This window comes from Gambusia affinis, linkage group LG12, assembly GCF_019740435.1.
Source record: "Gambusia affinis linkage group LG12, SWU_Gaff_1.0, whole genome shotgun sequence".
NCBI classification, from domain to species: domain Eukaryota; kingdom Metazoa; phylum Chordata; class Actinopteri; order Cyprinodontiformes; family Poeciliidae; genus Gambusia; species Gambusia affinis.
In genome coordinates this window covers 27,691,169-27,717,460 of record NC_057879.1, presented here as the reverse complement: position 1 = coordinate 27,717,460, position 26,292 = coordinate 27,691,169, and the positions used below count along the sequence as shown (strand labels likewise).

The 26,292-nt window shown below is 41.3% G+C and overlaps 2 protein-coding genes and 1 long non-coding RNA gene across 5 annotated transcripts; 2 read left to right on the top strand and 1 right to left on the bottom strand.

The window, feature by feature from the left end:
• Positions 1–561: 561 nt before the first annotated feature.
• Positions 562–8,856, bottom strand: nmnat2 (nicotinamide nucleotide adenylyltransferase 2). Its single transcript, XM_044135307.1, has 11 exons — positions 8,571–8,856; positions 6,957–7,045; positions 4,757–4,824; positions 4,554–4,632; positions 3,197–3,323; positions 2,798–2,878; positions 2,384–2,428; positions 2,130–2,206; positions 1,463–1,564; positions 1,187–1,254; positions 562–744 (listed from the first exon to the last, which is right to left on the bottom strand). Exons 1-11 carry the CDS (start codon positions 8,653–8,655, stop codon positions 642–644), a joined length of 924 nt encoding a protein of 307 aa, XP_043991242.1. The 5' UTR covers positions 8,656–8,856; the 3' UTR covers positions 562–641.
• An 886-nt stretch (positions 8,857–9,742) lies between these two features.
• LOC122841697 (E3 ubiquitin-protein ligase TRIM21-like) lies at positions 9,743–14,774 on the top strand. 3 transcript variants are annotated; one of them, XM_044135242.1, is made up of 4 exons: positions 9,869–9,937; positions 10,972–11,059; positions 12,360–12,441; positions 13,386–14,774. In XM_044135242.1, exons 3-4 carry the CDS (start codon positions 12,402–12,404, stop codon positions 14,660–14,662), a joined length of 1,317 nt encoding a protein of 438 aa, XP_043991177.1. In that variant the 5' UTR covers positions 9,869–9,937; positions 10,972–11,059; positions 12,360–12,401; the 3' UTR covers positions 14,663–14,774. The 3 variants fall into 3 exon arrangements, with proteins under 3 accessions (XP_043991176.1, XP_043991177.1, XP_043991178.1); XM_044135241.1 differs by lacking the exon at positions 10,972–11,059 and having other exon boundaries at positions 9,743–9,937; XM_044135243.1 differs by lacking the exon at positions 9,869–9,937 and having other exon boundaries at positions 9,969–11,059.
• Positions 14,775–22,051: 7,277 nt separating this feature from the next.
• Positions 22,052–24,054, top strand: LOC122841785. The gene is made up of 4 exons (XR_006372436.1): positions 22,052–22,330; positions 22,428–22,470; positions 22,746–23,082; positions 23,556–24,054. It is a non-coding gene; the product is annotated as an uncharacterized LOC122841785 (long non-coding RNA).
• The last annotated feature ends 2,238 nt before the right edge of the window (positions 24,055–26,292 follow it).

Below are 26,292 nucleotides of genomic sequence, written 5' to 3'. Positions count from 1 at the left end.
AGAGCTTATATATCTATGGGTCGACTTCTCAGTAAATCAGTCCCTGATGTGACCTCTGACCTCTGACCGACTGCACTGATCTCTGGTTTCAGCAGGTTGGAGGGTCAGAGGAACCAACAGGTTTGGGTTCTGGTTCTGGTGGTTTCAACTGCTTGTTTTTGGGTTTTGTACATGAGAAAATCCTAATTATGTATTTTCTGAATTGGCTCTAATCGTGGCTCCAATAATCAATCAATTCACAAAAAGTTTTGGTTGAATTTTAGTAATAATTTCTGTGGGTACCAACCTGATGTGATGCATGAAACCAGAGACCCTGATGTAGACGAGGAGTCACACTGAGCATGCCCAGAAGTCTGCCATGCATCTCTAACTTTTAAATATAACTTAACCCCCCCACATACCCCATTGCCCCCTCCCCCAGTGGTAAAGTCACATGACATAGACGGAGGGACACTAAAGCTCCTGTTGGAGCTCAAAGAAGAGTAAATGTTGACACAGAAGACAGACAGGTTTCAGTTTTCTGCGGGGGGTTGGGGAGGGGGGGGTGTATTTATATAGATGGTAGCGTTGGTACCCCCCCCCCCCCCCACCTCGTCCTCCATATTGACGGTCCTGGGTCTCATGCAGGCGGGTCGGCAGCTCTATCCCGAGGCGTTGATGTACAGCTGGCTCTGCAGGATGTAGTCGATGACAGGCTGACTCAGATAGTCGACGACGTGTCCGTCTCCGTGCTGCAGGGCCAGTCTGGAGGGCGGGGGGTAAACAGCAGTTAGGGGGGCAGAACCAACCCTAACCCTAAGCCTACAGCAGGATTCAGCTCTGGTCCAGTAAACCAGAACCATTAAATGGTTGATTCTGTGACCACAAACCGTGAAATGAACCAACCATTAACCGTTACCTTCACTTCTCCCTTTGAGTCTTTATAATTTTCCTTTAAACTTATCTGAAGAGATTCAAACATGTCATATCAACCAGCTGTGAAAATCCTGTTTTACAGTGTAGTTCAGTTTTTATTTTATATCTTTTAGTGATAGAGAAACTTGGTTAGGACTCTTTTGGATTGTAAATTGACGTCTCAGAGACGGACGTTCGAGGGGAAACCTGAAAATGCTCCACAGAAAGTCAAAGTGTTCGGACCAGGAGATCAATAAGGCCATCGGTTCTGTCAGTCTAACTTTTGGCCCACCTGCTCTTGGTGGAGCTGACGATGGACATGGGGTGGTTGGTCGCGTCCTTCACCACGACGATGTTGTCCTGAAACAGAGAAGATCTTAGATGAAAGCAGACATTCACTGGACTTTATGACAAAGCAAATAAGAGACAAAACTCAGAGATGAGGACAAAGTGTCCAATGACGGATGAAGAACCGCGACCGGGGGAAACATGCCATGATTCAACATCAGCCTCATTCTCTTCAGTCAGTATTTTGTCCCTCTTGCTGCACCATACTCCAGAAACTCACCTTGTACTTGCGGAGGATGGAGGAATGATTCATGATCCTCTCTGTGTCGACGCCGTCACGAGGAACGACTACGATGCCAAAATCACCAACAATCACCTCCATCTGAGAGCAGAGACACGACATTCAGGGTCCAGAACCTCTGAGACAACCAGGTTCAGGCCCAGACGGTCCAACCGGGCCGGCCTCATCTGAACCTCAGGGTGGAGTCAGTCCATTCAGAAAACCAGCTAAATAATCCTGGTTTCATCACCACATAACCAACAGTAACAGACAAAATCATCACATTCAAACCTGTTTACAGATGTAGACAAACAATTGGACTTAAAGGTAATTGCCCTCTTCAAACAGCAGGGGGTACTCTTTCTAGCAATGCACATATTTAGAGAAACATGCTGGATCTGTCCTGAGTTCAGATCTACAAACATCTGATGGGTTCATCTGACATTTAGAGAATCATTCCAGAATTTCCATCTGGAGTTTTTATCATAGCCATAAAAACATGGATGGAAACCAATTTAATCTTCATCTTCTTCCCTGAATGTCTGGTTAAGAGTTTTTTGTTTCCATTGAGTCTGGGCTGACTGAGGGGAGGGGCTACATGTAGTTGGGCGAGGCTACATGTTGGTGGGTGGGCTTATGCATGTGGGTGGGGCTACATTGTGCTTACATCACTGTCCTTCCACAGGCCAGGGATGCAGAAGGACTCCAGGAGATCACTGCCACACAGGAGCAAGATGCGTAACTCTACAGAGGACGGACAGGCAGGGAAAGAGACAGACACGTTCTCAGTAAACATGGCGCTTACTCGCTCAACGCCACGCTTTCTCCATAAGCATCATGTTTACTGGATCCCAACAAGACCAGAAGGAGTTCAGACAGGGAGGAAACCAGAGGATCCGCTCAGGTCTGGAGAAAACTCACCGATCTCCTCGTACCTCACCGCCGTCCCCAGGTTGGCGTTTTCATCTGAAACACAAACAGAGATTCCACTCTGACCTTTCAACTCCAGAAACTCTCCTGTTTCTGTAGCGAGTTGAAACCGCTACATTTTATTAATCAGACAGAACAAAGTCAGTGTAGCACTAAGTCTCTGATAGTAATGATGGTCCAGTTTTATGCAGCTGCACAGCTGGACTGTGGCTCTCTGTCCTGCAGGCATTTACTGAGTTCATCTGTTTCTGCTTTAACAACCTGGTTTGATTCCAACATTAATGTTTTCACATCATGTTGAATCATCCGTCCTCCAGATAAATTAATTCACTTTCCCTGATGGATAAAAATATTAACTAATAATTGTTCTTACGCAAAACATGAAATAAAATCTGATTTTCTCACCAACAAACGTGAAGCGCTCCATGTTGGGTCGGACGCAGCACATTTTACCCAAACTCTCACTGATCTTCCCCCAAACTTTGACTAGACAGAAACAAAAGGTTCACATCAGAAATTCAACCAACAAGCTAACAGTTTCATAATAACGATAAATTTATTATGATATAACGTTAACCAGCAGCAACACTGACAACAGCAGAGTTTAATATTCTAACAAGTAATTAATTATTAAAAAGCAACATTTCTATTCTTTTCTAGTCTAGTTTATTCTACTCTATGCTGTAGCTCTGGTCTATGCTACGCTAGGATGCTATGCTACACTATGCTATGCTCCTCTACCCCCCCATCCTGTAGCTTGGTTCCCGGTGCCTGACCCCGGCTGAACCGTGGTGTTGGACTCACTGGCTGTGGGTTTGTGGTTCATGTTGTTCTGGTCCTGGTAGATGGGCGGAGTCTGGTTCTGTGGCTGACCAATCACCGGAGTGGTGGAGGGCGTGTTGACGTTGGACAGGATGCAGCCGGTGACTCTCTGAGGGGCAGAGATGCTTTAGAGGTTTGAACTAGGCCACACTGGGTTTCCTGCCTCTGCTCCGGGTCAGACAAGAATCAGATGTTTAAAATGAGTCTCAGTAAGATGCTGTTCTAACCAGCGACAGGTAGAATGTACTGGTGGATGAAACCAGTCCCAGAGTTAAACTGGTCTCACTGGTTTCTGTTCTGCTTATTTTATCCAATTATTGTTCGGTTTTATTTTGAGTTTCATAATTTTTTTCTTTCTTTATTCATTTTGACCTCAGACTGTTTTCATGGGGTTTTTTATTATAACTTTTTCCTCCTTTGTCGTTTCTTCACAGCTTTTTTCTGTCGTTCATTTTCTTCATTTTGCTCAGCAGTTTTGTTTTTTTACATTTTTTAGGATTTATTTTCTAGCAGGTTAAGGTTCTGTTTCCAGTGTTAAAAGGTTTTATTTTAATTTTTACTTGTTTCCATCAGTTTTCTTCAGATTTTGTGTCTGTGGATGTTTCAGGTGTCCTTTGGTAGTTTGTGTGATTTTGTTGTAACCTGTAAGAGTCACGATTTGCAGTAATTGATGGTGAGGAAGAAGGGATGGATGGTTGTAAATGAACGATGATGTTTTTAATGAAGAATGTCAGAATAGTCCAGACAGCACAGGTGAGCAGAAGGAGCTCAGAAACTGGTAGCAAATGGTAACTGACAAAGTCAACGAGACGACAGAATGGACACGAGACGACGAGCCGGAAAGGAACAAGAGACACGGTGGGATTAAAAACACAGAGGGTAATCAGGGGAACGAGACACAGCTGGGAACCATCAAGGGAAGACGCAACGACACGGAGACTCACCTGAACACAGAACCTAAAATTAACAAACAGAAAAACCAAATCCTCACAGTTTTTTATTGTGGTCACTGCAGTTTTTCTGTTGCATCTCTTTGCTATTCGTTTTTACAGTTTTTAATCTATTTAAGGGTAAAGGTCTTTTGGTCCTTTGACCCCAGGTGACCCCTCATTCATTCATTAGGCCTAATTATTAATCACTTTAGAAACATAAAAATCCTCCCTTTGCTTCTTTCAGTAAATGAAATTCTGACCCAAAGCCAAAATAAATTTATCAGCCAGTTTGAATCAGCAGTGAAAAAGTTCATCCCTAATAAAATGAAAAGTTTAAATTTCTCAATGTGGTCAGAGACAGACCAGTAAACATCCTCTAACCAGTTTCTGTACTGGGACTGACTGACCTTCATGAGGTCGCGGTGGTGCTCCAACACGCAGCAGGTGGTCTGCCAGGTGTCCTGGTAACACTCCCAGGGGTCCACCCTGCAGGAGCAGCAGCCTCACGTCAAAGCCTGCACCACTCAGCCTTTAGAGGAACAACCCTACACTACTTCTTCAGTTAAAACAGAAAACAAACCGGGTTCAACAGCATAAAATGATTGATCACCTGATCCAGTCAGAGGACTGGACGGCCAGCTGGCACATGGTGAGGCGATGGCGGCTCGACACCAAACCCTGCAGAGACACAGAACCAACCATCAGATCTGCAGCAGGAAGGAGGAAAACCTGGAGCTCTGAGAGGAGATGAAGCCAGAACCAGAGCAGGAACCTCAGCAGAACCAGCAGTCCTGGTTCTGGACCTGGTCGGAATCAGGACCAGAACATTTCTCTATCTTTTCAATCTGCAGCTTCCTGTAGATTTCTCACCTACTGATACAGAACTGATCAAAGATGGAGTTAATAAGGTGAAAACTGACATCCATCCATCCATCCATCCATCCATCCATCCATCCATCCATCCATCCATCCATCCATCCATCCATCCATCCATCCAGCCATCCATCCATCTTCTTCCTGTTCTCCTGGTCGGGTCGTGGGGTCAGCAGCTTCAGTATGGAGGCCCAGTCTTCCCTCTCCAGTCTCTTCTTCCAGCTCCTCCAGGAATCCCAAGGCGTTCCCAGGAATCCCAAGGCGTTCCCAGGCCAGCAGAGAGACATCGTCCCTCCAGAGTGTCCTGGGTTTCCCCTCCTCCTGGTGGGACATGAACTCCTCACCAGGGAGGCGTCCAGGAGGCATCCTGACCAGATACTCATCAACTGGACCCTCTCGATGTGAAGGAGCAGTGGCTCTACTCTGAGTCCCTCCCGGATGACTGAGCTTCTCTCTCTAAGGGAGATCCCAGCCACCCTACGGAGAAAACCCATTTCGGCCGCTTGTATCCGTGATCTTGTTCTTTCGGTCATGACCCAAAGCTCATGACCATAGATGAGGGTGGGAACGTAGATCGACCGGTAAATCAAGAGCTTCGCTTTTTGGTTCAGCTCTCTCTTCACCACGACGGACCGGTACAGCACCAGCTTGACGGCAGACACTGCACCAATCCGCCTGTCGATCTCCCGCTCCCTTCTTCCCCCATTCATGAACAAGATCCAGAGATACTTGAACTCCTGCACTTGGGGCAGGACACCCCCCCTGACCCGGAGAAGGCACTCTACCCTTTTCCGGCTCAAGACCATGGCCTCGGATTTGGAGGCACTGATCGCCATCCCAGCCGTTTCAACTCGGCTGCGAACCGCTCCAGCGAGAGCTGCAGATCACGACCTGATGAAGCCAAAAGGACCACATCATCCGCAAAAAGCAGAGATTTGATCCTAAGGCCACCAAAACGGATCCCCTCAACACCTTGGCTGGTCCAGAGATTCTGTCCATAATGAACAGAATCGGTGACAAAGGGCAGCCCTGGCAGAGTCCAACTCTCACCGGAAACGAGCCCGACTTACTGCCGGCAATGTGGACCAGACTCTGAAAACTGACATGGATCAATAATTAATGATCGATCTGCTCATCGAGAAGAAAAGGTTCCTGTTGCAGCAGAAAGAGGATTTCTGCTGCATCAATAATTCATGTTTCTGTGGAGGCAGAAAGAAAGTAGGACAAGAATTCATTAAATCCTGCAGAGCTGCAGCTGCAAACACACCGAGGAGATCAGACACAACAGAACGCCCCAACGGTTCTGATCGGGCCGAGGAAACCCGGTTCTGTTCAGAGAGAAACCCGGTTCTGCAGCAACTGAAACAGTCCTGAATAAAGATCGGGTCAGAGCCGACCGATCCACATCCTGGTTCTGACTGTAATTCACCTTGAATCTTTTTTCTCCTTCACAGAGAATCAAACATCTGAAACCCGTTTACTGGAGATGATTCAATAAATGATTACAAAGTTCTGATCCAACTGTAAATATGAGAGTCTGGATTCACAGCCTGATGAAGAAAATATCACTCAGTGTTTGGATTTCACATAAAACCTGAAATTACTCAGAAAATATCTCAAATCAAACCAATCCAGTCATTTAAAAGGATTCAAACGACTCATTAAAGTTTGATGCTAATGTTAAACAACAGTTAAAATCAGATTATTAATTCATCTGATATAATCCAGGCTTTACAGCAATCCAAGCATATGGAGCCTGAAATTTAATTAACAAATGAAAATAATTTCTGTTCCATCATCATCAACATGAAAACCTGCAGCTTCATTATTCTGCTGCTTCACTGGAGGATGGAGGAAACACTGCCACCGTCAGGTCACCGTGTGAACTACACCAACACGGATGAGATTATAATCTGGTAAAGTGAAATCTGGCTTACAGGTTTTCCATAGGAGTCGTGAACCGGTGAGATGATTCCTCCGATCACGATGAATCGTCCCGTTTGGTGCAGATATTCTCTGGCTTTTTCTGGAGGAACAAAAACAGAAACAAAGAGCTGAACTCAACCTGGGGTTTAAATAAACACAAAAAAGATTTATTTAATGTTTTACCAGATTAAAATCAGTATTAAAATGTGAGTAAAGCAGAATGAAACTGAATCCATGGAAACGGTGTCAGATCTGCTCCATGTGAGGCTGGAAACCCGGAGGAAATTAAAAAGGTTTTTAAAGGAAACAACATTTAAACATCTCTAATGTTTAAACATCTGGTTGAACATCTGCAGACATCAGAACCGGATTCAGCTCCAGATGTTGCCTGTTCATATCTGTCCTATTTAAATCCTGGATTCATCACCATCAGATCAGCTGCAGCTTCAGGTTTAAACCTCATTTTTATTTATTCAACTTGTTTTAGTGAAATCAATTTGTCGTTTAAAGACAGATCTGATTTTATAAAAACAAACAGTAATAAATGTCATCAGGTTATTTTACTGAATTAATCCGGTTTGAACAGAACAAACATGAGGAATCTGTCAGATTTATGTTTAAATCGTCTTGTTTGGTTTTGACTTCCTGTTTCTGAATCATTCATGTTTTCATTCAGAAAATATTAAACTTCTGTTTCCTGCTACTTCCCATTTCTTTAAAAGATGTTTAGTTGGAGAAGAAGGTCAGAGGTCGAGGTGAACGGCTTCCTGATGGTTTCATGTTTATCTCATTTAAATCTTTTACTGGTTCTGGACCTGAACTCCCAGTTCACCAGTTACAGTTTCTATCAGTTTCTTTTTGACCCAATCGGCCTGAAAATTAAACACACGTTAGGAGGCGGAGCTTCAGGCCACGCCCCCTTTCACTGTAAACACCTGATCTGATCAAATCCAACCTGGATGCAGATTTATGAGCTTAGATTTGGAAAATGTGAGTAAATTGATCCATAACCTGATATCTGAGGTTGTTTCTGTCTCATATTTTCTCAGTGGAGACAAAAATCTGAAAATAAATATTCATAGAATATTCATATTAAATGTAATTATTTATGTAAAGTGCTCCAGATATTTCCAGATCAATATTTTCCAGCTGATAATCGATAAATTAATTCTAATATTTTTTAAATTTGAGATGATTTTAACATGAAATGTTTTTATTTCGACCCAAACACCAAGAAACGGTTCTGGTTCTGTTGGGCCTGTTTATTCATCCTCAGTTGTTCTCCCGAACTTCCGGTTCGGTTGTTTGTTGTGCAACGCGTTTGGACCCGCAGAACCTGCAGCGTTTCTGTCTGCGCCAGAACCGAACCTTCGGTCGGTTCGACGCGGATCTGACCCGTACTTGTTTTTCTGTCGGAACCGGTACCGCTGAATGCATCAGCAGCTGATTCTGGGTTGGGTGACGTCATTTCAGCACCACCGTGCTGGACAGCACCAGCCGAACCCAGCGCAGATTCCCCGCTATTTTCAGGGCTGGACCGGGCCCAGATGTGTCGGACCGGTACCAGAGGGGGTGCCGGCCTGGCCCCGGCCCCCGGGCCCCAGCGGGCCTCCCCAGATGCTCACCGAACATGTGGATGTGTCCCTTGGTGATCGGGTTGAAGCTGCCGCAGGACAGCAGGATCACGTGCGTCTTGCTGGTTTCCGTCATGGCGCTCCGGTCCGATCCGATCCGGCCCGGTCCAGTCAGGTTCTGTTTGTCAGAGAGAGGCGAGGCTGATGGCGAGTCTGCGGCAGGGCGCTGGAAGAAGCGGCGTCAGGCCTTAAAGAGACAGGCGCAGCGCTGCGGGGGGCAGAGCGGGATGGAGGAGCCTGTCGCTTTAAATCCGAGCAGCAGCCGCCATGACAGGAGGAGGAAGGCTCATCCTCCTCATCATCACTGAAGCATGATGGAAACTTCAAGGCTGTTTATTTAACAGAGCTAAATAAACATCAGACTACTGTGTTCAGTCTACTATATATTATAAATATTATAATAGTTATTCCACATCCTGCCTTTTAGGCCCTATTTAATATGTTTCCTCCAGTTGAATTAAGAAGCCTAACGCAGTAACTCACTGATATTTTCTGTTTTCCCATAATGGATTAAAACTAACTGAACCGAAAATGAAAAGTCAAATCAATAAAAATAAAAATAAATGTTGGAAATGGTTTCTGCAGGTTAAAAAAAAGGAGTTTAAAATCTGACCAAATGAAAACTAACTTCAGAAAACCTGGAGGAAATATGCTGATCAAGAACATCTGGAGGATTAAAGGAGATTCTTATGGAGTTAAATTTTTTTTTTTTTTTTTTTTTTTTTAATGTTTCAAAAAAAAACTTTAAAGTTTTTTCAATTGTAAAAAAAAAAAAAAATTAAAACAAAATCAAATGTTAAGAAACCTTTTAATTGAAGTCAATCTTCTCACATGAACATCCTGGGCGGGGCCTAAAGACCAACGATGTAAGACGCGTTCCTATTGGTTAGCGCGGACTAAAGTAGGAACTACATCGCTCTTCCTTAGGCCCCGCCCAGGATGTTCATGTGAGAATCGCAAGCTAAAGATTGACTTAAAGGTTCTGGGTTGGGTGATAGATTTAAAAAAAGATTACTTTTTTGTTGTTGTTTGAAACATTGTTTCTGATTAAATAATAGTTTTTTTCTTTGATATGATTTAAATTTTTTTTATTGAATAATTGTGAAAAATTCAACTCCATAGTTTTGAAAGTACTGAGAAAATAACTTGGAGCGCAGAGACTTAACACGCCACCAGATGGCAGTAGTGAGATGCACAGTAGAAAGCATGGGCTGTCCTGTCTGTGCTCTGACGGCCTACTGAGTTCTGGATGTCTGAGTCTGTGTCGCAGGCAGTGTGTTCATTCAGCCTCAGAGAGTCAGAGGTGGAGAAACCATCAGAGATCCGCTGGAGGACCCACACACACCTGGAACCAACAGGTACGCAACTCCTGCAGGATCCCAGAGGGAGCTGGTGGAGGAGATACTGGGAGGACTGGGATATCAGGAGTCCTGAAGCCAGTTTGACCTCATTATTAATTACAATGATGAATATTTAAAGACGCTGCAGCAGAATCTAAATAAACCCATATTTATGTCTTTCTGAACTTGTTTATATGTTCTCATAACAGTCTTACTTTATGAATTACTATAATTTAATAAAATAATACAGAACAGAAAGCTGCTTTAAGCAGCCAGTGATTGATGACGATAAAATATTGAGCATAATGCATTTAGTTCATTTAATATCCTAATGTAACACATAATACGGCTCAACTTTGTGGTCCGCTGTTTCTTGATATGCAGAACTTGAGAATCGATCCAAAGCCCTGATGAAGCTCGTACATTAAAGCTACTATATAACTAGTGTTAGAACTGTAAATAAATATCCCATATAAATACCCATACCTTTAAGAACTGTGAGTTGATCAGTTCCTGCATTGTTGCTACAGAAGGAAGTAAATAGGGACTGAACTTTGCACTATGTCATCCTGTGGGTACAACACACCCCGTCTGTCCGTCTGCTGGAGACACGAGCCGCAGCCTCAGAGCGGACCGGACCAGCCAGCACCGCCCCTTCATGCATGTCAGTGATTGGTTCCTGTGCTGCTCAGAACTCTGTGTCCGTTTTTAAAAGAGAAAAGCTGTTTCATTTAACAGGATAACGGTCAAGGTTTATGACCCAGAGATAAGGGAACTGCACTTTAGACCTCAGATGCACAAAGGAAACTTTAATGTATTAGAAAACATTTATGATTGTGTGTTGGCAGCTGATTTTGCCCCACCTCCACAAGCAGTCGTTAACATCTATGTAACAAAGGGACAGTCTAAGGAAAGTAAAAGGAAGTATGTGGAAGAGCTTGCTTTAGAGCGGGTTTGGGAGACAGAGAAGGAGATGTCTTTTTACCCGCTCTCCGCTCTTGAGTGAAAAGTCTAAAACACTCATCTTTCTCTTCCTTTCTGTGGGTGCTCAGGTCCTTTGAACTTGACAACTAGAGATTAAACACTGACTCCAGTGGGGAACCGACTCATTCTGGTCTCCAGTTCAAAATTAAGAAATCAGTAAGTCACATTTTATGTGGAACAAAGATGAAAAGAGAAACAAGAAATGGCTCCATAAGTTTATATCCTTTTTAAAAAGATTTGAACTGAAACTTTGCAGTAGACAGCCTCTGAGTTCAGCGATGACTACTCTGTGTGTGTGTGTGTGTGTGTGTGTGTGTGTGTGTGTGTGTGTGTGTGTGTGTGTGTGTGTGTGTGTTTGTTTCTAATACCTTGTGGGGACCATCTTACTGACATATACCACATTGTGGGGACCCGCTGCTCCTTGTGGGGACCAAAGCCTGGTCCCCACAAGAAAAAACCCTGTTTTTGGGTCAGGGGTCAGATTTAGGACTGAGGTGTGAATTGAGTTTTGATAGGGTTAGGGTAAGGTTAGGGGTAAGATTTACACTGTAGAAATGAATGGAAGTCAATGTAAAGTCCCCACAAAAATAGCCACACAAATACCTTTGCATGTGTATGTCTGTGTGTTTGGGGTAGGAGGGATATGTGTGTGTGTGCGTGTGTGTGTGTGTGTGTGTGTGTGTGTGTGTGTGTGTGTGTGTGTGTGGGTGTGCGTGTGTGTGTGTGTGAACCAGATTTTTGTATGTTCATTGGAACCTTCTGTCCCTCTACATTGCGGGGACCACGGCTTTTTGTGAGGACATTTCTTGGTCCCAATAAGGGAAAATGCTGTTTTTGGGTTACGGTAAGGTATGTGATGGGGAATGAATATTTGGTCTGAAAATGAATGACTTTCAATAATTTTCTGTGAAAATGAATGGAAGTCACACAAACACAAGCGTGTGTTCGCATCATGTATTTGGTGCATTGAGGGACCATTTTCCTGACACATATTACATTGTGGAGACACTGCTCCTTGTGGGGACCAGGATATGGCCCTCAAGAAATTGTGTTTTTGGGTTAAAATTTAGGTTTAGGTATTGAGTTTTGGTTAAGGTAGGGGTTGGGCTGTAGAAATTAATCAATCTCCTGCAGAAACTCTTCCCTTTTTCTGAGCAATCATTAATGATTAAAGACTATCATTATTTCACAAAAAGTCTAGTTCTTGGTGCGCACCTGCATGTGGGCAAGGAAACTAAAATCCAGCATGACACATCCATGGAAGCTCCTAACACACTTAATAGACTCCTGTCATCTGCATTCAACACCTTGCCTCTTCACATCAAAGTTATAATTATTACATAAATTCTCCTTTTCATGCTCCCTGTACTATAAACAAGATGAAATTGCTTTCATATAATTCTTTAGATTTTTGATTTGCATTACAGTGACATATCTTTTCTCTTTATCTTCAAAGATCCAAACATTTGTGGGACTTCTACACCTTCTTCCAGGGACCATGGATAAAGAGACTTCAGCAACACCTAAGAAACAGACAGGTAATGAAAAATTTCTTCATAGTTCCTCACAATTAAAAGCATGGACCTGGGGAGTTGAACAAGTTTAGCACCAAACCAAATTTTACTTTGGAAGACAGATGACATGTTTTAACAGTATCTTACTTCAAAGGGGACCAAATTTAGATTAATTTCTCAATCTGTCTAGAGCAGCAGTGACAAGAAAGAAAGGCAAAAATCTCAATGAAATACAGATGTCCTTCAAAAAAAGCACAAAACCCTTATCTTAGTGCAATCCTCAATGCCAGTGAGTTTTATGAATCTGAAGAAAGCTTTCCTGTATGTTTTGTCAGCACAAGGCTGACTGGAGGTGCAAGGACACGTGACGATCAATGACAGTAAGGATTAACATCAAAAACATGAAGCAAGGAAGTGGGAGTCAGTCACATCGCTAATTTAAACATTTTAATAACTCAACTGAAGAGAAGTGAGGATTTGTTGAAGGTTGTGTTGTTCTGTTGACAATAAAGACAAACCTTGCACACCTTTGGTGACACAATACAAGCGAGGGACTACGGAAACATGAGAACTAAAAACAAAACCTTTGACAATCATATATATGAACAGAGTTTGTGACAGACAGACACAATTAAAAATGTTTGTGTGGAAGTGTCTTCAAGCATTTATTTGCATTTTTCTTTATGGGACATAATTTTGGTGTTAAGTTCAACTCCAAGCCATTTTAAAAGGGTATTCTTTTCAAAATCAGAAAAATGGGAGACTTGATTCTTTGTTTTGGATATAATAATTTAGTTGTTTTTTAAATGATAGGGAATTGCCCTAACGGTGCGCGAAAAACACAGAAAATCTCAAAATGAAATAAAAACAGAGAGCTGATACATTAAATTGTTGTGTCAACAAATACTTGGCCAGCATTATTTTGTTGTAATTAGTTTATGTTTCACTGTGTTTTCTGTCTTTATTAGGAGCTAAAATGAAGGCAGAGGATGTCTTGAAAGCTTTGGATGAATTAAGTGAGGATGAGTTACAAAGATTTGAGTGGTTCCTGCTGCAGCCTGACACCATGCCTGGGCTCCCGACAATCAAGAAGGGTTACCTTAAAAAGACAAAAAGCCTCAATATTGTGGACGTGATGATGCAGACATACACACTTGAACTATGCATGGAGGTGACCAGCAAGATTTTAGAGAAAATTCAAAGAAATGATCTGCTGCAGAGATTGATAAAAGATTGGATGAGGAAGACGGAGGCTGAAGTTCAGGAGATGATCCAGGAGAGACGACTGAAGATCCAGGAGATCAGAGAGTTGGTGAAGATCAGTAAAGATGCTGCAGACAGAGAGAAAGCAGAAGGTGTTCAGGTCTTCACGGCTCTGATAGAGTCTGCTGAGAGAGGCCTGAAGGAGCTCCTCAAGGAGATCCAAGACAAACAGGAAACTACAGAGAAAGAAGCTGAAGACTTCATCAGAGATCTGGAACAGGAGATCTCTGAGCTGAAGAAGAGGAGCTCTGAGGTGAATTTCCACCAAAGTTTCTCCTCTCTCTCTCTGACAAACGATCCACCAAACAAGAACTGGGTAGAGGTCAGAGTCCATCCACCATCATATGAGGGGACTGTGGTGAGAGCTGTGACTCAGCTGAGGGAGAAGATGGAGAAGATGCTGGACATGAGAAGGCTCCAGCAGTTTGCAGTGGATGTGACTCTAGATCCTGATACAGCTCATCCTAAGCTCATCCTAACTGATGATAGAAAACAGGTGAAACACGGAGATGTCTGGAAGAAACTTCCAGACAATCCGGAGAGATTTTCTAAGTGTGTTTTTGTTTTAGCAGAGCAGAGTTTCTCTTCAGGCAGATTTTACTTTGAGGTTCAGGTTAAAGGAAAGACTGACTGGGATTTAGGAGTGGTTAGAGAGTCTGTTGACAGGAAAGAAATACTTGCAATGAGTACTAAGAACGGTTTCTGGACCTTAGTGTTAAGAAATGAAAATCAGTACTCAACAGGGGAAAAGACTTCGACCCTTTTCGATCTCCATCCTGGTCCTCAGAAGGTGGGGGTGTTTGTGGATTATCAGGAGGGTCTGGTCTCCTTTTATGATGTAGATGCTGCAGCTCTGATCTACTCCTTTACTGGCTGCTACTTCAAGGAGAAACTCTACCCATTCTTCAGTCCTTATCTGAATAATGGAGGTCGAAACTCTGCTCCTCTGATCATCTGTCCTGTTAGTCAGGCTGGTCGTTGATCTGATGAATCTCCATGAAGAATGAATATAAATGACTGCTTCTCTATTACTACAAAACTGTACTTCTCACAATCTGGATTATTTTTGTTATTAAACTTTTACTATGTAAAAACCTTTTTTATTGAGTGCATTTTGAAACAATTATACTATTCTTCTATAGACTGTACTATATTAAAATGCCATATACGCAACAAAAAAATTACTAATATTTTCCTTATTGCCTATGTGTTTTCTTCAAGGAAAATGCAGCAATGTTCTATTTTTTCTTGCACTTACCCTGGGTGACCTTTGGTTGAAGATCACTGGAAGAAGTTGCACCAATCTCTCCTAAACGTCCTGGACAGGAGCAAGCTTGTCAGATTTTATTCAAGATGTTAAATCTGTGGGTACTAAAAGGTCTATAGTGACATTGTTTAGACCTGGTAAAGCTGGTAAAGTAGTTATACCAGCTTATGCATCCCAGAGGCTTTTTATGGCCTCATTTCTGGATCTGTACAACCCAACAAGAAGAAGAATGATCCACTATGAGTACCCAAGTATTCCTAATCAAAATCAGTTCATTTGTCACCATGGACTTTCCGGAAAACTGTGAGAAAAGTCATGTGATTGCAATCAGATGTGGAAGGGAAAAAAATGACTTTCTGAGGGAAGGTGAATAATTAGCACAATATAGCTTAACAACAAAACGAGAGGAAAACACTGATGAATGAGAAAAAAACAAAGAACTCTACACAGTACAGCAGAAACGTGCCTCTCTCACTCTCCTGTTTGGCATTTTCTGGACCAAGTAGACCCAAACCAGTCATCTTCTGCAGTTATCATCACAACCTTTAACCATCCATCCATCCATCAATCCATTTTCTTCCGCTTATCCTGGTCGGGTCGTGGCGTCATCAGCTTCAGTATGGAGGCCCAGTCTTCCGTCTCCAGTCTCGTCTTCCAGCTCCTCCAGGAATCCCAAGGCGTTCCCAGGAATCCCAAGGCGTTCCCAGGAATCCCAAGGCGTTCACAGGCCAGCAGAGAGACATCGTCCCTCCAGAGTGTCCTGGGTTTCCCCTCCTCCTGGTGGGACATGAACTCCTCACCAGGGAGGCGTCCAGGAGGCATCCTGACCAGATGCTCATCAACTGGACCCTCTCGATGTGAAGGAGCAGCGGCTCTACTCTGAGTCCCTCCTGGATGACTGAGCTTCTCTCTCTAAGGGAGACACCCTACGGAGAAAACCCATTTCGGCCGCTTGTATCCATGATCTTGTTCTTTCGGTCACGACCCAAAGCTCATGACCATAAATGAGGGTGGGAACGTAGATCAACCGGTAAATCCAACCTTTAATATATGTACATATTCTCCTGTGAGAATGCGAATGCATATTCGCATACTGATTTATTTGTTTTTACCAGCTTTAAGATGTTCTTATTTGTAATCCAGTTTGTTTTGAACTTAAAATGAACTAGAGGTGCAGAAAACAATTCTGGATCCCATCCTGCAGGGCGTCAATAAGAGCAGTGGCTGCCAACCCTGGTCCTCAACCCCCCACCTTGCATGTTTGAGGGGTCGCCTTGCTGCTACAAGCCTGACTTTAATAACTGGGTGATTAATAGGATTCAGTAGCACTTGATGCAGGAGGCCATGCACTCATTTAAATCAGGTGTACTGGGACAGAAACACATCTAAATCGAGCAGGATGGTGGATGGGCTGAGGACCAGGGTTGGAAACCACTGAGCTAGAGGAACACAAATATTTCAAGATGGTATCAGGTTTCTCAGCCTTTAATGCAGCTGGTACAGTGTTTGCATGAGAAAGTCCATATGCACAGATGAGGGCCATGGTCAGAGGCTTCATCCCTACAACATTCACAGCCTAAAATTATATTTCTGTTGGATACAACAATCAAGTAAAACCTGAATTGTTCTTATTGTTGATGCATAAAATACACATGGTGAATGTTGCATTAACACAAAATAAATAAAAGTTGACATAAATTTTCATCATGTACACTTAAAAAATAGCAAACATTTTTAAATATACTTTTATGTATTATTAACATAACCTTTGGTTAAATAAGTGGAATTGCCTTTTGTAAATTTGTCCAAGAGTATGCCACCAATCGTTCCTGAAAAAAATTCATTCAAAGAAAATGAATGATTTCCAACTGGCATCCAAGGCAGGCTGGCTGTTAGCCTAGCCAAAGCTAATGATAGCCTATCCGATGTTTATGTCAGCCTACCTGTGCTAATGGAAGTTGACAATCCAGTGGTTGGCTAATCCAGGCATGCCAGTAACCAATCTCATGCAAGCTTTGTTTCAGTTTTATTTCTTTTTGTATTTAATCATAAGAAATCAGTCAGAGAGCGAGAGAGTTGCCAAGCCATGAAACAGGAACAGCAGACTTCCTGAAAAATGAGGAAATTTACAGCCTGCAAATGTATAGTTGAGACTATTCTTTATTCCCTTGCATGAAATTAACAAAAATATAAAGTCTAAACACTAAGCAACTGAATAGGACACAATGCAAAAATAATTATATTAATAATGTTAGCACTATTAACACCATTAATAGTGCTAACAGATTTAAATGTTAAAATGGAACTGACATGGAGTCAGTTTATCCAAAACTGCTGACCTTATTCCTTGAGGGTATCACTGAGTTCAAATACAAATCAAAACTAAACTGTTATTTCTACAATTTTCTCCACAAGAATACAAATTATGAGTAAATTATAGTTACTGTGTGCAGCTTGTTCACCTAAATCCTGATTACTAGAATCACAAAACCTTAGAAAGATTCACAAAGAAATCAGCTGTTGACGGTTTTCAGTTTCATTGACTTGAACAGGCGACAGACTCTTTCAGATGTATAACTTGGACTGAGACGTGCTTCATAATAGTGAGAGAGAGAGCAAGACTTTTGGCAGATAACAGGAAGGCTAAAGAGAGTATTGCTCTGTTTTGTTTTTCTGAGCATTTAACTTGCAATTAAAGACTTTAATCACAAGAATTTGAGGTATTTATGCACATAAATCCCTGAAAAACAAAGCACTATAATTGGATTTAATCTTTTAAATACAATTATTTAAAAGATAATTGTATTTAAATGTATTCAATGTGTCCTGCAAATCACATTAGTTCTCGCAGCTAGCTGTGTTCTTCATCGACGCACGAGCCGAGTGATCCACCGCTAAGAGTTGTCTATTTGAGTTTTGTGTTTGACAAGTTCAGAGAATGGGGGGTTTGACAAAGCAACCGACTGGCGCTCGACTTGCTGAGGGCCCGAGGGCCCGCCGCCGAGGCGAGACATTGAACCCCCCGTGCCCTCTCCAGAAGAGAGCGGAGAGTTGGGTAATGCTAAATCAGAGAAGCTAAAGAGTTTATAGATGTGATTTTGACAATGAACTATTTGACCCAATAGTTTGGATGGAAAATGTGTAACTGCAATCAAAGATCACTGATGTTGTGTTGAAGACAGATAGAAGAGCAAAAGGGGACTGAAAGGAGAGCAAATGTAACAGAGGGGAGCAAGAGATGCATGAACCAGGACAAAAGAGGAACCAAAGAAAGTGGAGTGTGCTGTTCAGAAAGCAGATAGAGGAGAGAAGGAAAAAGCACCGGTGTTCTATTTATCTGTGCTACCTTGTGGTGATGCTCACATCGATCCTGAGGCACAATCTGCTGACTCAGCAGATTTCTGATAAATACGTCCTACCTGTGGAAGTTTTGTTTCATGTGCTTTATCAATAAATCAATCAAACTTTATTAGTATAGCACATTTCAGCAGCAAGGCATTTCAAAGTGCTTTACATCAAATCAAACACAAAAACACAATGCAACATAGAATCAACAATCAAAACAGAACATCAAGTCAGATTCCATCAATAAATTTATAATTGATTACGTTTCTAATAAAACTCTAAACAAGTGGGTTTTTAGTTGAGATTTAAAGGAAGTCAGTGTTTCAGCTGTTTTACAGTTTTCTAGAAGTTTGTTCCAGATTTTTGGTGCATAGATGCTGAATGCTGCTTCTCCTCATTTGGTTCTGGTTCTGGGGATGCAGAGCAGAACCAGAACCAGAACCTGAGAGGTTCTGGAAGGTTGATACAACAGCAGCAGATCTTTAATGTATTGTGGTGCTAAACCATTCAGTGATTTATAAACTAACAACAGTATTTTAAAGTCTATTCTTTGAGCTACAGGGAGCCAGTGGAGAGACTTTAAAACTGGTGTTATGTGCTCTATCTTCCTGGTTTTAGTCAGAAGTCCAGCAGCAGCATTCTGGATCAGCTGCAGCTGTTTGATTGATTTGTTGGACAGACCTGTGAAGACGCCGTTACAATAATCAATACGACTGAAGATAAACGCATGGATGAGTTTCTCTAGATCTGGCTGAGACATTAGTCCTTTAATCCTGGAAATGTTCTTCAGATGATAGAAGGCCGACTTTGTAACTGTCTTTATGTGGATCTGAATGTTAATGTCAGAGTCCATCACTACTCCCAGGTTTCGGGCTGATCGCTGATTTTTAGTTGTAATAACTGAAGCTGTGCACTGACTCTAGATCTATAACTCTAGATCTATAACTCTAGATCTTTGACTCTAGATCTATAACTCTAGATCGTTCTTCTTTAGGTCCAAAAATAATAACTTCAGTTTTGTTTTTGTTCAGCTGGAGGATGTTTTGTCTCATCCACACACTTATCTGTTCTAAGTATCTGTTCAGTGATTGGATGGGGTCAAAGGTCACCTGGTAACATCGTAATGTAGAGCTGTGTGTCATCTGCATAATTATGGTAGCTGATATTATTTCCTGTTATAACCTGAGCCAGTGGGAGCATATAGATATTGCTTTATTTCATTGCAAATTACAGTGAGCTTTATTTAATTTATTTTATACCTGGCTTTCATTAAGCTGCTGTTACTTCATGTTTTTATTTTACATGACAGGCAACTTATAAATGGCTTCAGTTTGCCGTCTGCAAAGTCATTACCACTGTAAACAAGTCATTGTTTGGCGGTTAATCAGGACAAAATACATATTTTGAACTATTTTGTCACTATATATTAAGATATTTTAGTTTAATTACACTCTTTTTTATTATTAAACTTTGCTAAATAGATGTTAGCGACACTATGTGGGATTGAAGCTGTGCAATAGTGCAATATTAATGTATATTAATCATGTCCTATCATTTCAGGAGCACAGTGACCTGTCTGTTCAGTGGACACATTGTGGCTGCATTTGATAAAGTCTGTCATACAGCAGATTAATGCGCAAAAAGAGTCATGTTGATCTGTTTGTCTGTGTTTAATTTAATTCCAATAAAAACATGTTCCCTCTGTCTGATACTGTTTTATTCTTACAAACCTCTGTATTCAAAATATTTTTAACAGGTAGGATATTCTATCAAAAGGATTAGTGCAACATCTACAGCTTTTCATTTTAAACAGGTAGGATATTCAGATGAAGGAAGTGATCTTCTTGTGGTTTCGTCATGGATGTAAATTGTGCCAATGCTAAGCTAACCATTACTCCTAAGTTTCCACTTCAGTCCCGTCACTCAAATAATGTTATCTAATATATTTAACATTATCAACCTGCTATAGTTTTCTGATTGTAAACATGACATAGCAGTTTTGGAGGCGTAGCACTGACAGATAGCTATCTATCGGTGCTACGGGAGGAAAATCTGATTGGGTAGCACTGATAGTCAGAATACTGGCTAATTTGGAGGGTGACCTTTGAGTAGCCCCTGGAACAAGAACACAAAACAATATCTCTGAGGCAAAGGTGAATCTGAGATACCTAAGCAGACAGCCAATAAAACAAGCATGGCAACAGTGCCAGCCAATGCAAACAAGTCCATAGGGTGGAAAACCCTATAAATGGCAAATTCAAAAGAGGAACCTTTGGTTGGATCCTCCAGATAGATTTGAGCCAAGATCAAGATGGACAAAGATGGGGACCAACCCATCAGCCCTGCAACATGTGGCTCCAAATTGGACTTCTCTCATCATCTGAGTTCAGATCCCAAAGCCAAAGGTCAAGACAGAGAAACCTACAGTTCTAAATTGGGAATCTTCCTGCCAACTCCCAAGGCCTGAGGAACCTCAGCATCCATGTGGAGGTGAAAGCTCATCAGACCTGCAGGGACGTCTGCCTTCATCGATCAGCACTGTGAGCCTCTTCCTGCTAGAACAGATTCGTCATCATCAAGCCGGTTCTGATATATTGATATTCCATACCCAAAGTTTCTCTTTTTAGCTCTCAGTGTCAGCATGAGGGAAAGATAAATTAGATTGACATGATTTATTTTTCTTATTTGATTATTTTTGCTTTTGAATTAAGGTGTACTGACCCTTGCAAAACATTGCCTTAACTAATAAATATTTATTTAAATAAATATTTAACATAAAGAAAAATCTAAAAGAGAAATTATTATAATAGTGTAGACTCTGATGCTTTGTTCTAACAAATCAGACCAATTCTTATGCATTCACTTGGTGTCCTAGACTAATCAATTCACCAAGGGTTACACTTATTGGCGAGCCAGCCAGGAGTTTAGTTTATTGGCTTGCAATCTTCAACCTACACAACACAGTTTTGTTACATTTCACACAATTGATCTTTGTGAGTAGTTAGGGGTCAATAGCCCAACAACCCTGTACATTTGAGTCAAGCTGTTCTAATGGAAACAATTCTATTGTTTTTTGCTGTTAAAGTTGCAGTAAGTCACTTTCATAGAAAAATGCTTTTTTACATATTTGTTAGAATTATCACAATGTTTCCACAATATGGTTTGAGACAGATAATCAGTGAAAACATCAAGCTCCTCCACATCCTCCCAGCACAACTAATAGCATGTACAGAAAGGCACCGTTCCCTGTCAACGAGTCAGAGCCAGGAGAAAGGCCTTTGCACTGCCAATCTCCTTCATGTACACACAGAGAAACAGCTTACTGTTATAGCACAACTGTTTATCCAATGAATAAATGAATGAATGCGTCTACTTTCTGAATCCCCAGGGGGAAAATTGACATTGCAGTACAACTCATCTAGAAAATATTAATAAAAATAAAAAATAGTTTAGCCCAGTTATAACCCAGTGCAGTCAAGTTCAGCTTTTTATTCAAATTAGTTAAAATCTAAAAAAAATACAGCAATTTGCAGCTTCCAGCATTCACTCCTCCAGAACTTTGAACCACTTGTCTGTTAACGTGAGAAGAAAAAACACGTACGCGGAAGTTTGCTATCCTGTTCTTGTACGTTGTGGATAGATTCTCTGAGTCACTGAGCGTAAGAAGGTGGGCGGGAATCAGTTTTATCTGGGAGGGTGTGTGTGCAGAGAAGGAGAGTTGGTGGTAGCTGCATGTACTTACTTTTAACTATCAGAACTGTTGGAACGAAGCTCACCTTCGACGGTTCAGGTGAGGGTTTAGAAAAGTGCACGTTTTTATTTTAAATTATTCGAGTTAAATATTGGAAGTCTATCCAATGACTAAGTTATGGAGCCTGGACATGAGATATCAGTTGTGGAAACTAAACGTCATACGGATTGTCTTACGTGACGTGGTCATTGGAAGGAGGAGGACTGTATTTAAGGCGGAACGCAGATGCTTCCAGTTCACTTTGCAGCGAAGCAGCAACACATGGATCTGTAAGCAACATGGGATTAGTAAGTTCAGCTATTTATTCACAGACCTTCTACCAGAAGAGCAAAAATAATTATAACATCTTATTTTCTTCTTAATATGTAACTTTTCTTTTCACAGTTTTTTTGTAAAGTAAAAGGAAGTGATCGGAATATGTATCAACGTAAGTATTTTTCAAATTGTCCAGTCTATCTCTAATTCTCTGAATGTTGAAAACATTTGTTCTCAGAATTTTATTTATTTGTGTTATTTATGAGCAGCAGGCCGTCATCTTCCTGTCTCATTATCTTCATTTAAATTTTCTTAAAATTAGATCTCATAAGACTGATATGAAACCCATATCTGATCATTTCTGATGTCTTGTGAGCAGCAAAAAAAATATTTGCGTTTAAAATTTGATTGACTTCATATTAATTTAAGAACTTTTTTCTGCTCCAGAAGAAACTAACTGTGCTGCTGTGGGTGGAGTCGACCTGCCTCCAGACACTAAGTGTCATGCTGTGGGTGGAGTCGATCTGCCTCCAGACACTAAGTGTCATGCTGTGGGTGGAGTCGATCTGCCTCCAGACACTAAGTGTCATGCTGTGGGTGGAGTCGATCTGCCTCCAGACACAGAGTGCCAGGCCATTGGTGGAGTCGACTTGCCTCCAGATGATATCCAACATTTGGACACTGAGCACAGTGCTCTAGGTGGAATAGATGAATATCCCAAATCCACTCAGAAAGTGGGATAGATCCACCTCCCATATCAGATCTGCCAGGTCTGAAAGGACAGGTGAGTGAGCGACAGCCAGTACCTGAAATAGTTAAAGTGTTTAACATAACAGTAGAAAAAAGGTTAAAAAAAAATCTAAAGTTAAGGTGTAAGAACAGAAATGCCAAAGATCCACAAAACAGACACTTAAGGAGAAGATACTAGAAAAATTAAATTGGAAAATCAACTTGATAAGAAAAAGTTGGTACAGACTGAATGGATTACATTTCTGCTACAGGTTCACTGTGTTGGTTGGAGATTCATAAATGTAATTGATCAAGAAGGAATTTCACCTTTAACAGACAGCAACAATTTTAAACAAATATTTAACTGTAGGACCATTAAATATGATTTAATCTTTATGCTGGTGGAACAAGCTTTGAGATAGAGAAAGTCCTGAGAGGGTAACAGCCTGTTAGTCATTAAATCTATGCTGAAATAAACTGGAAATATCTTCATGTTTTAGTTTCTGATCGTCTATTTTCATCTTTCAGATAAAGAAGAACTACAAGAAGTTATCATTCTGACTCCCTGGGATTCAGAGGAAATACACTTTGGTGATGCCTTTCTCAAGAAAAATAAAAATGTATAATAATAGATCCTTTGATCAGTTTTAGTTTACTAATTGTTAATGTCTGTGAACTATTGAAATCTCATATTTTGTAAATAGATGTATATTTCCTTTGAAACATGTTTTTATACTTAATCTGAGAATTATATAATGCATTGAGTCTTTAAAAATATTAAAAGATTTTCACACAAGTCTGTAGTTGTCCTACTGGAAAATAAAAAAGTAAGTGAGGGAGATTATTCTGTGGATGTTTTTAAAGCTAGTTGTCCACTACACTTATAGTTTTTTTTGCTTTTTATGTTTTTAATTTGCATTGTTTCATTTTAGGTTTTGTCCCCTTGTATTTGTTCAGTCCTTTGTTTGAATTTGTTTCATAAATAAGGTTTAAGGAACATAAAATTAAAAATTGTTCTATGTCTCTCTGTGTAGTCTTTGGGTCTAGTTTTTTTACAAACATACTTTATTCTTTTGTTTATACATTTTTATTTGTCAAAATCTTGAATATTTAGGAAACGAACATGTGAATTAATCAGATTTAGTGTATTACTGCTAGCATAGAAATAGTAAGCTACAACTAGAAATTAAATGCTAATGCTAAGAATAGCTAAATTTAGCTTTAGCTAATGCTAATTTTAGCATTTAGCTAATGCTAATTTTAGCATTTAGCTAAATTGCATTTAGGATTTTAGCTAAATGCTAACCTAAGCCTAAATGCTGTCAGTAGCATGAGGGGCATCACTAGGATGTTGTCCATCATTAACTTATTCCATTCAGTATACTAAACATGGCTAATAAGTAAGAAAATAGGTAATATCTTATTTAAGCTAACAGGCTAATACTTCACTAAATAGTAGTCAATAGTGTGTGGAAAGTCACAATCATCTTTACTAACATGGATTTGCACCATTCAGAATGATAAAGTAAGTGTATCAGCTAAAAATAGCCAAAATGTTAATGTTAGCGTGAATGCTGTCAGTAGCATGTTGTCTGTACTTTACTTACTCCTTTCAGCATACTAAACATGGCAAATAAGACAGAAATATAGCTAATAGCTTATTTAAGCTAAAAGACTAATGCTAATAAACTGCCTAAGCTTTGCTAAATAATAGTCAATAGTGTGTGGAAAGTCAGAAGCATCTAAGGCAGGATGAATAAAGTATTAATGGCCACCCTTTTTTTCTCAGAACTAGGACAAAACAAGAAATGTCCAATTATATCAATATCCAGTTCTAAACAAAATGTAACCCAGTCAGTTTGTTACTCACGACCTCCAGGAGAGTGAAAACGTTGCAGGCCTGTTAGAAAAAACAATGAGTTGAAATCCCATAGGAAAACATGGAGAGGGTTGCAATTCACTGGTCCTCCGTTGAACGCAGCTGAACACGTGGTGCTGAAGCGGCTAGCTCACTTAGCTTAGCTCAAAACTTGTCAGGACTACTTGCGTCTAGCTCCTCTGGTCCTGTCCCTCTCGCGGCGACCAAGCTCTTCCAACGTCTCCTGAATCTCTCTTCCTTCGTACTTTTGTCCAGTTTTTAACTCCTTTGAGTGTTTTCTTAACTTCTTGTCCGCTCGTCTCACCCTCCGTTCTCTACCGTCACGGTTCTGCTGTCCTTCTTCCTCCCTCCTCCTCTTCTCTCAACCAATCACGAGTCACACACCGGATGGACTGTCTGAGCTGTTTGCGCTAATTGTTCCGTTGCTATGGTAATTAATTGTCAGTCATGAACTGGCAGCTGTGATGACTCATCCAGTCTGTCCCCATACACCAGTGTTTCCCAATTCCAGTCCTCTGTCCCCCGGCCTGCATGTTTTAGATGTGCCTCTACACCAGAACAGCTGATTCAAATGATTGCATGACATCTTCTGCAGCCACCAAGTCCTGCAGGAGCCTGTTAATCACCCAAAGATTCAATCCAGGTGTGGCAGAAGGGAAACACTTAAAACATGCAGGCAGGGGGCCTGAAGACTGGAATTGAGAAACACTGCCTTACACAACAATGGCAAAAAGCGTCTTTTGTTTTTTTGTCGCCATATTAACTCAGAATCCTACCAGAAGTAAAAGCTCCAATGCTGTGATCAAGCCTTACTCTCCATGTCTTAAAATCACAAACTTTCTCTATAAGAACTATTCTGTTGGATTTGTAATGGTTTTATATATAATGCAGCATATAATGTTTGAATTTTCTTTTGATACCACTTTTGTAAGGGTGCATTCAGCGGTTCGAGCCACATTAATGGTAATAGGTGGATAAACAATAGGTTCCTGCCATTGCTTTACATGGCAGGCCCCAATAAATTTTCAAAAAACAGAAAGATCAAGGGCAAATAAGATGCATTTCCTTTCCTTGGACTGCCACCTTATGGTGGTGGAGGGTTTGAGGGCCCCAATGATCCTAAGAGCTCTGCTGTCTGGGGCTTCATGCCCCTGGTGGGGTCATTAAGGTAGACAGGTCCAGGTGAGGGACCAGACAAAGTGCAGCCCGAAGACCTCTATGATGGAAAAGACCTTTGGACTACGTGTTCCCTCACCCGGACGCAGGTCACCGGGGCCCCACTCTGGAGCCAGGCCTGGAGGGGGGGCACGATGGTGAGCGTCTGGTGGCCGGGCTTTTACCCATGGAGCCCGAAGAGGAAACATGGGTCCCTCCTCCCATGGGCCC

Coding starts and splice junctions, on each gene's coding strand:
- nmnat2 (XM_044135307.1), bottom strand. CDS start 8,655: ATGACGGAAACCAGCAAGACGCACGTGATCCTGCTGTCCTGCGGCAGC. Junction 7,046..8,570: donor GGGACACATCCACATGTTCG/GTGAGCATCTGG, acceptor TTGTTCCTCCAG/AAAAAGCCAGAGAATATCTG. Junction 1,255..1,462: donor CCATCCTCCGCAAGTACAAG/GTGAGTTTCTGG, acceptor TCTCTGTTTCAG/GACAACATCGTCGTGGTGAA.
- LOC122841697 (XM_044135241.1), top strand. CDS start 9,770: ATGCACAGTAGAAAGCATGGGCTGTCCTGTCTGTGCTCTGACGGCCTA. Junction 9,938..12,359: donor CACACACCTGGAACCAACAG/GTACGCAACTCC, acceptor TTATCTTCAAAG/ATCCAAACATTTGTGGGACT. Junction 12,442..13,385: donor AACACCTAAGAAACAGACAG/GTAATGAAAAAT, acceptor TGTCTTTATTAG/GAGCTAAAATGAAGGCAGAG.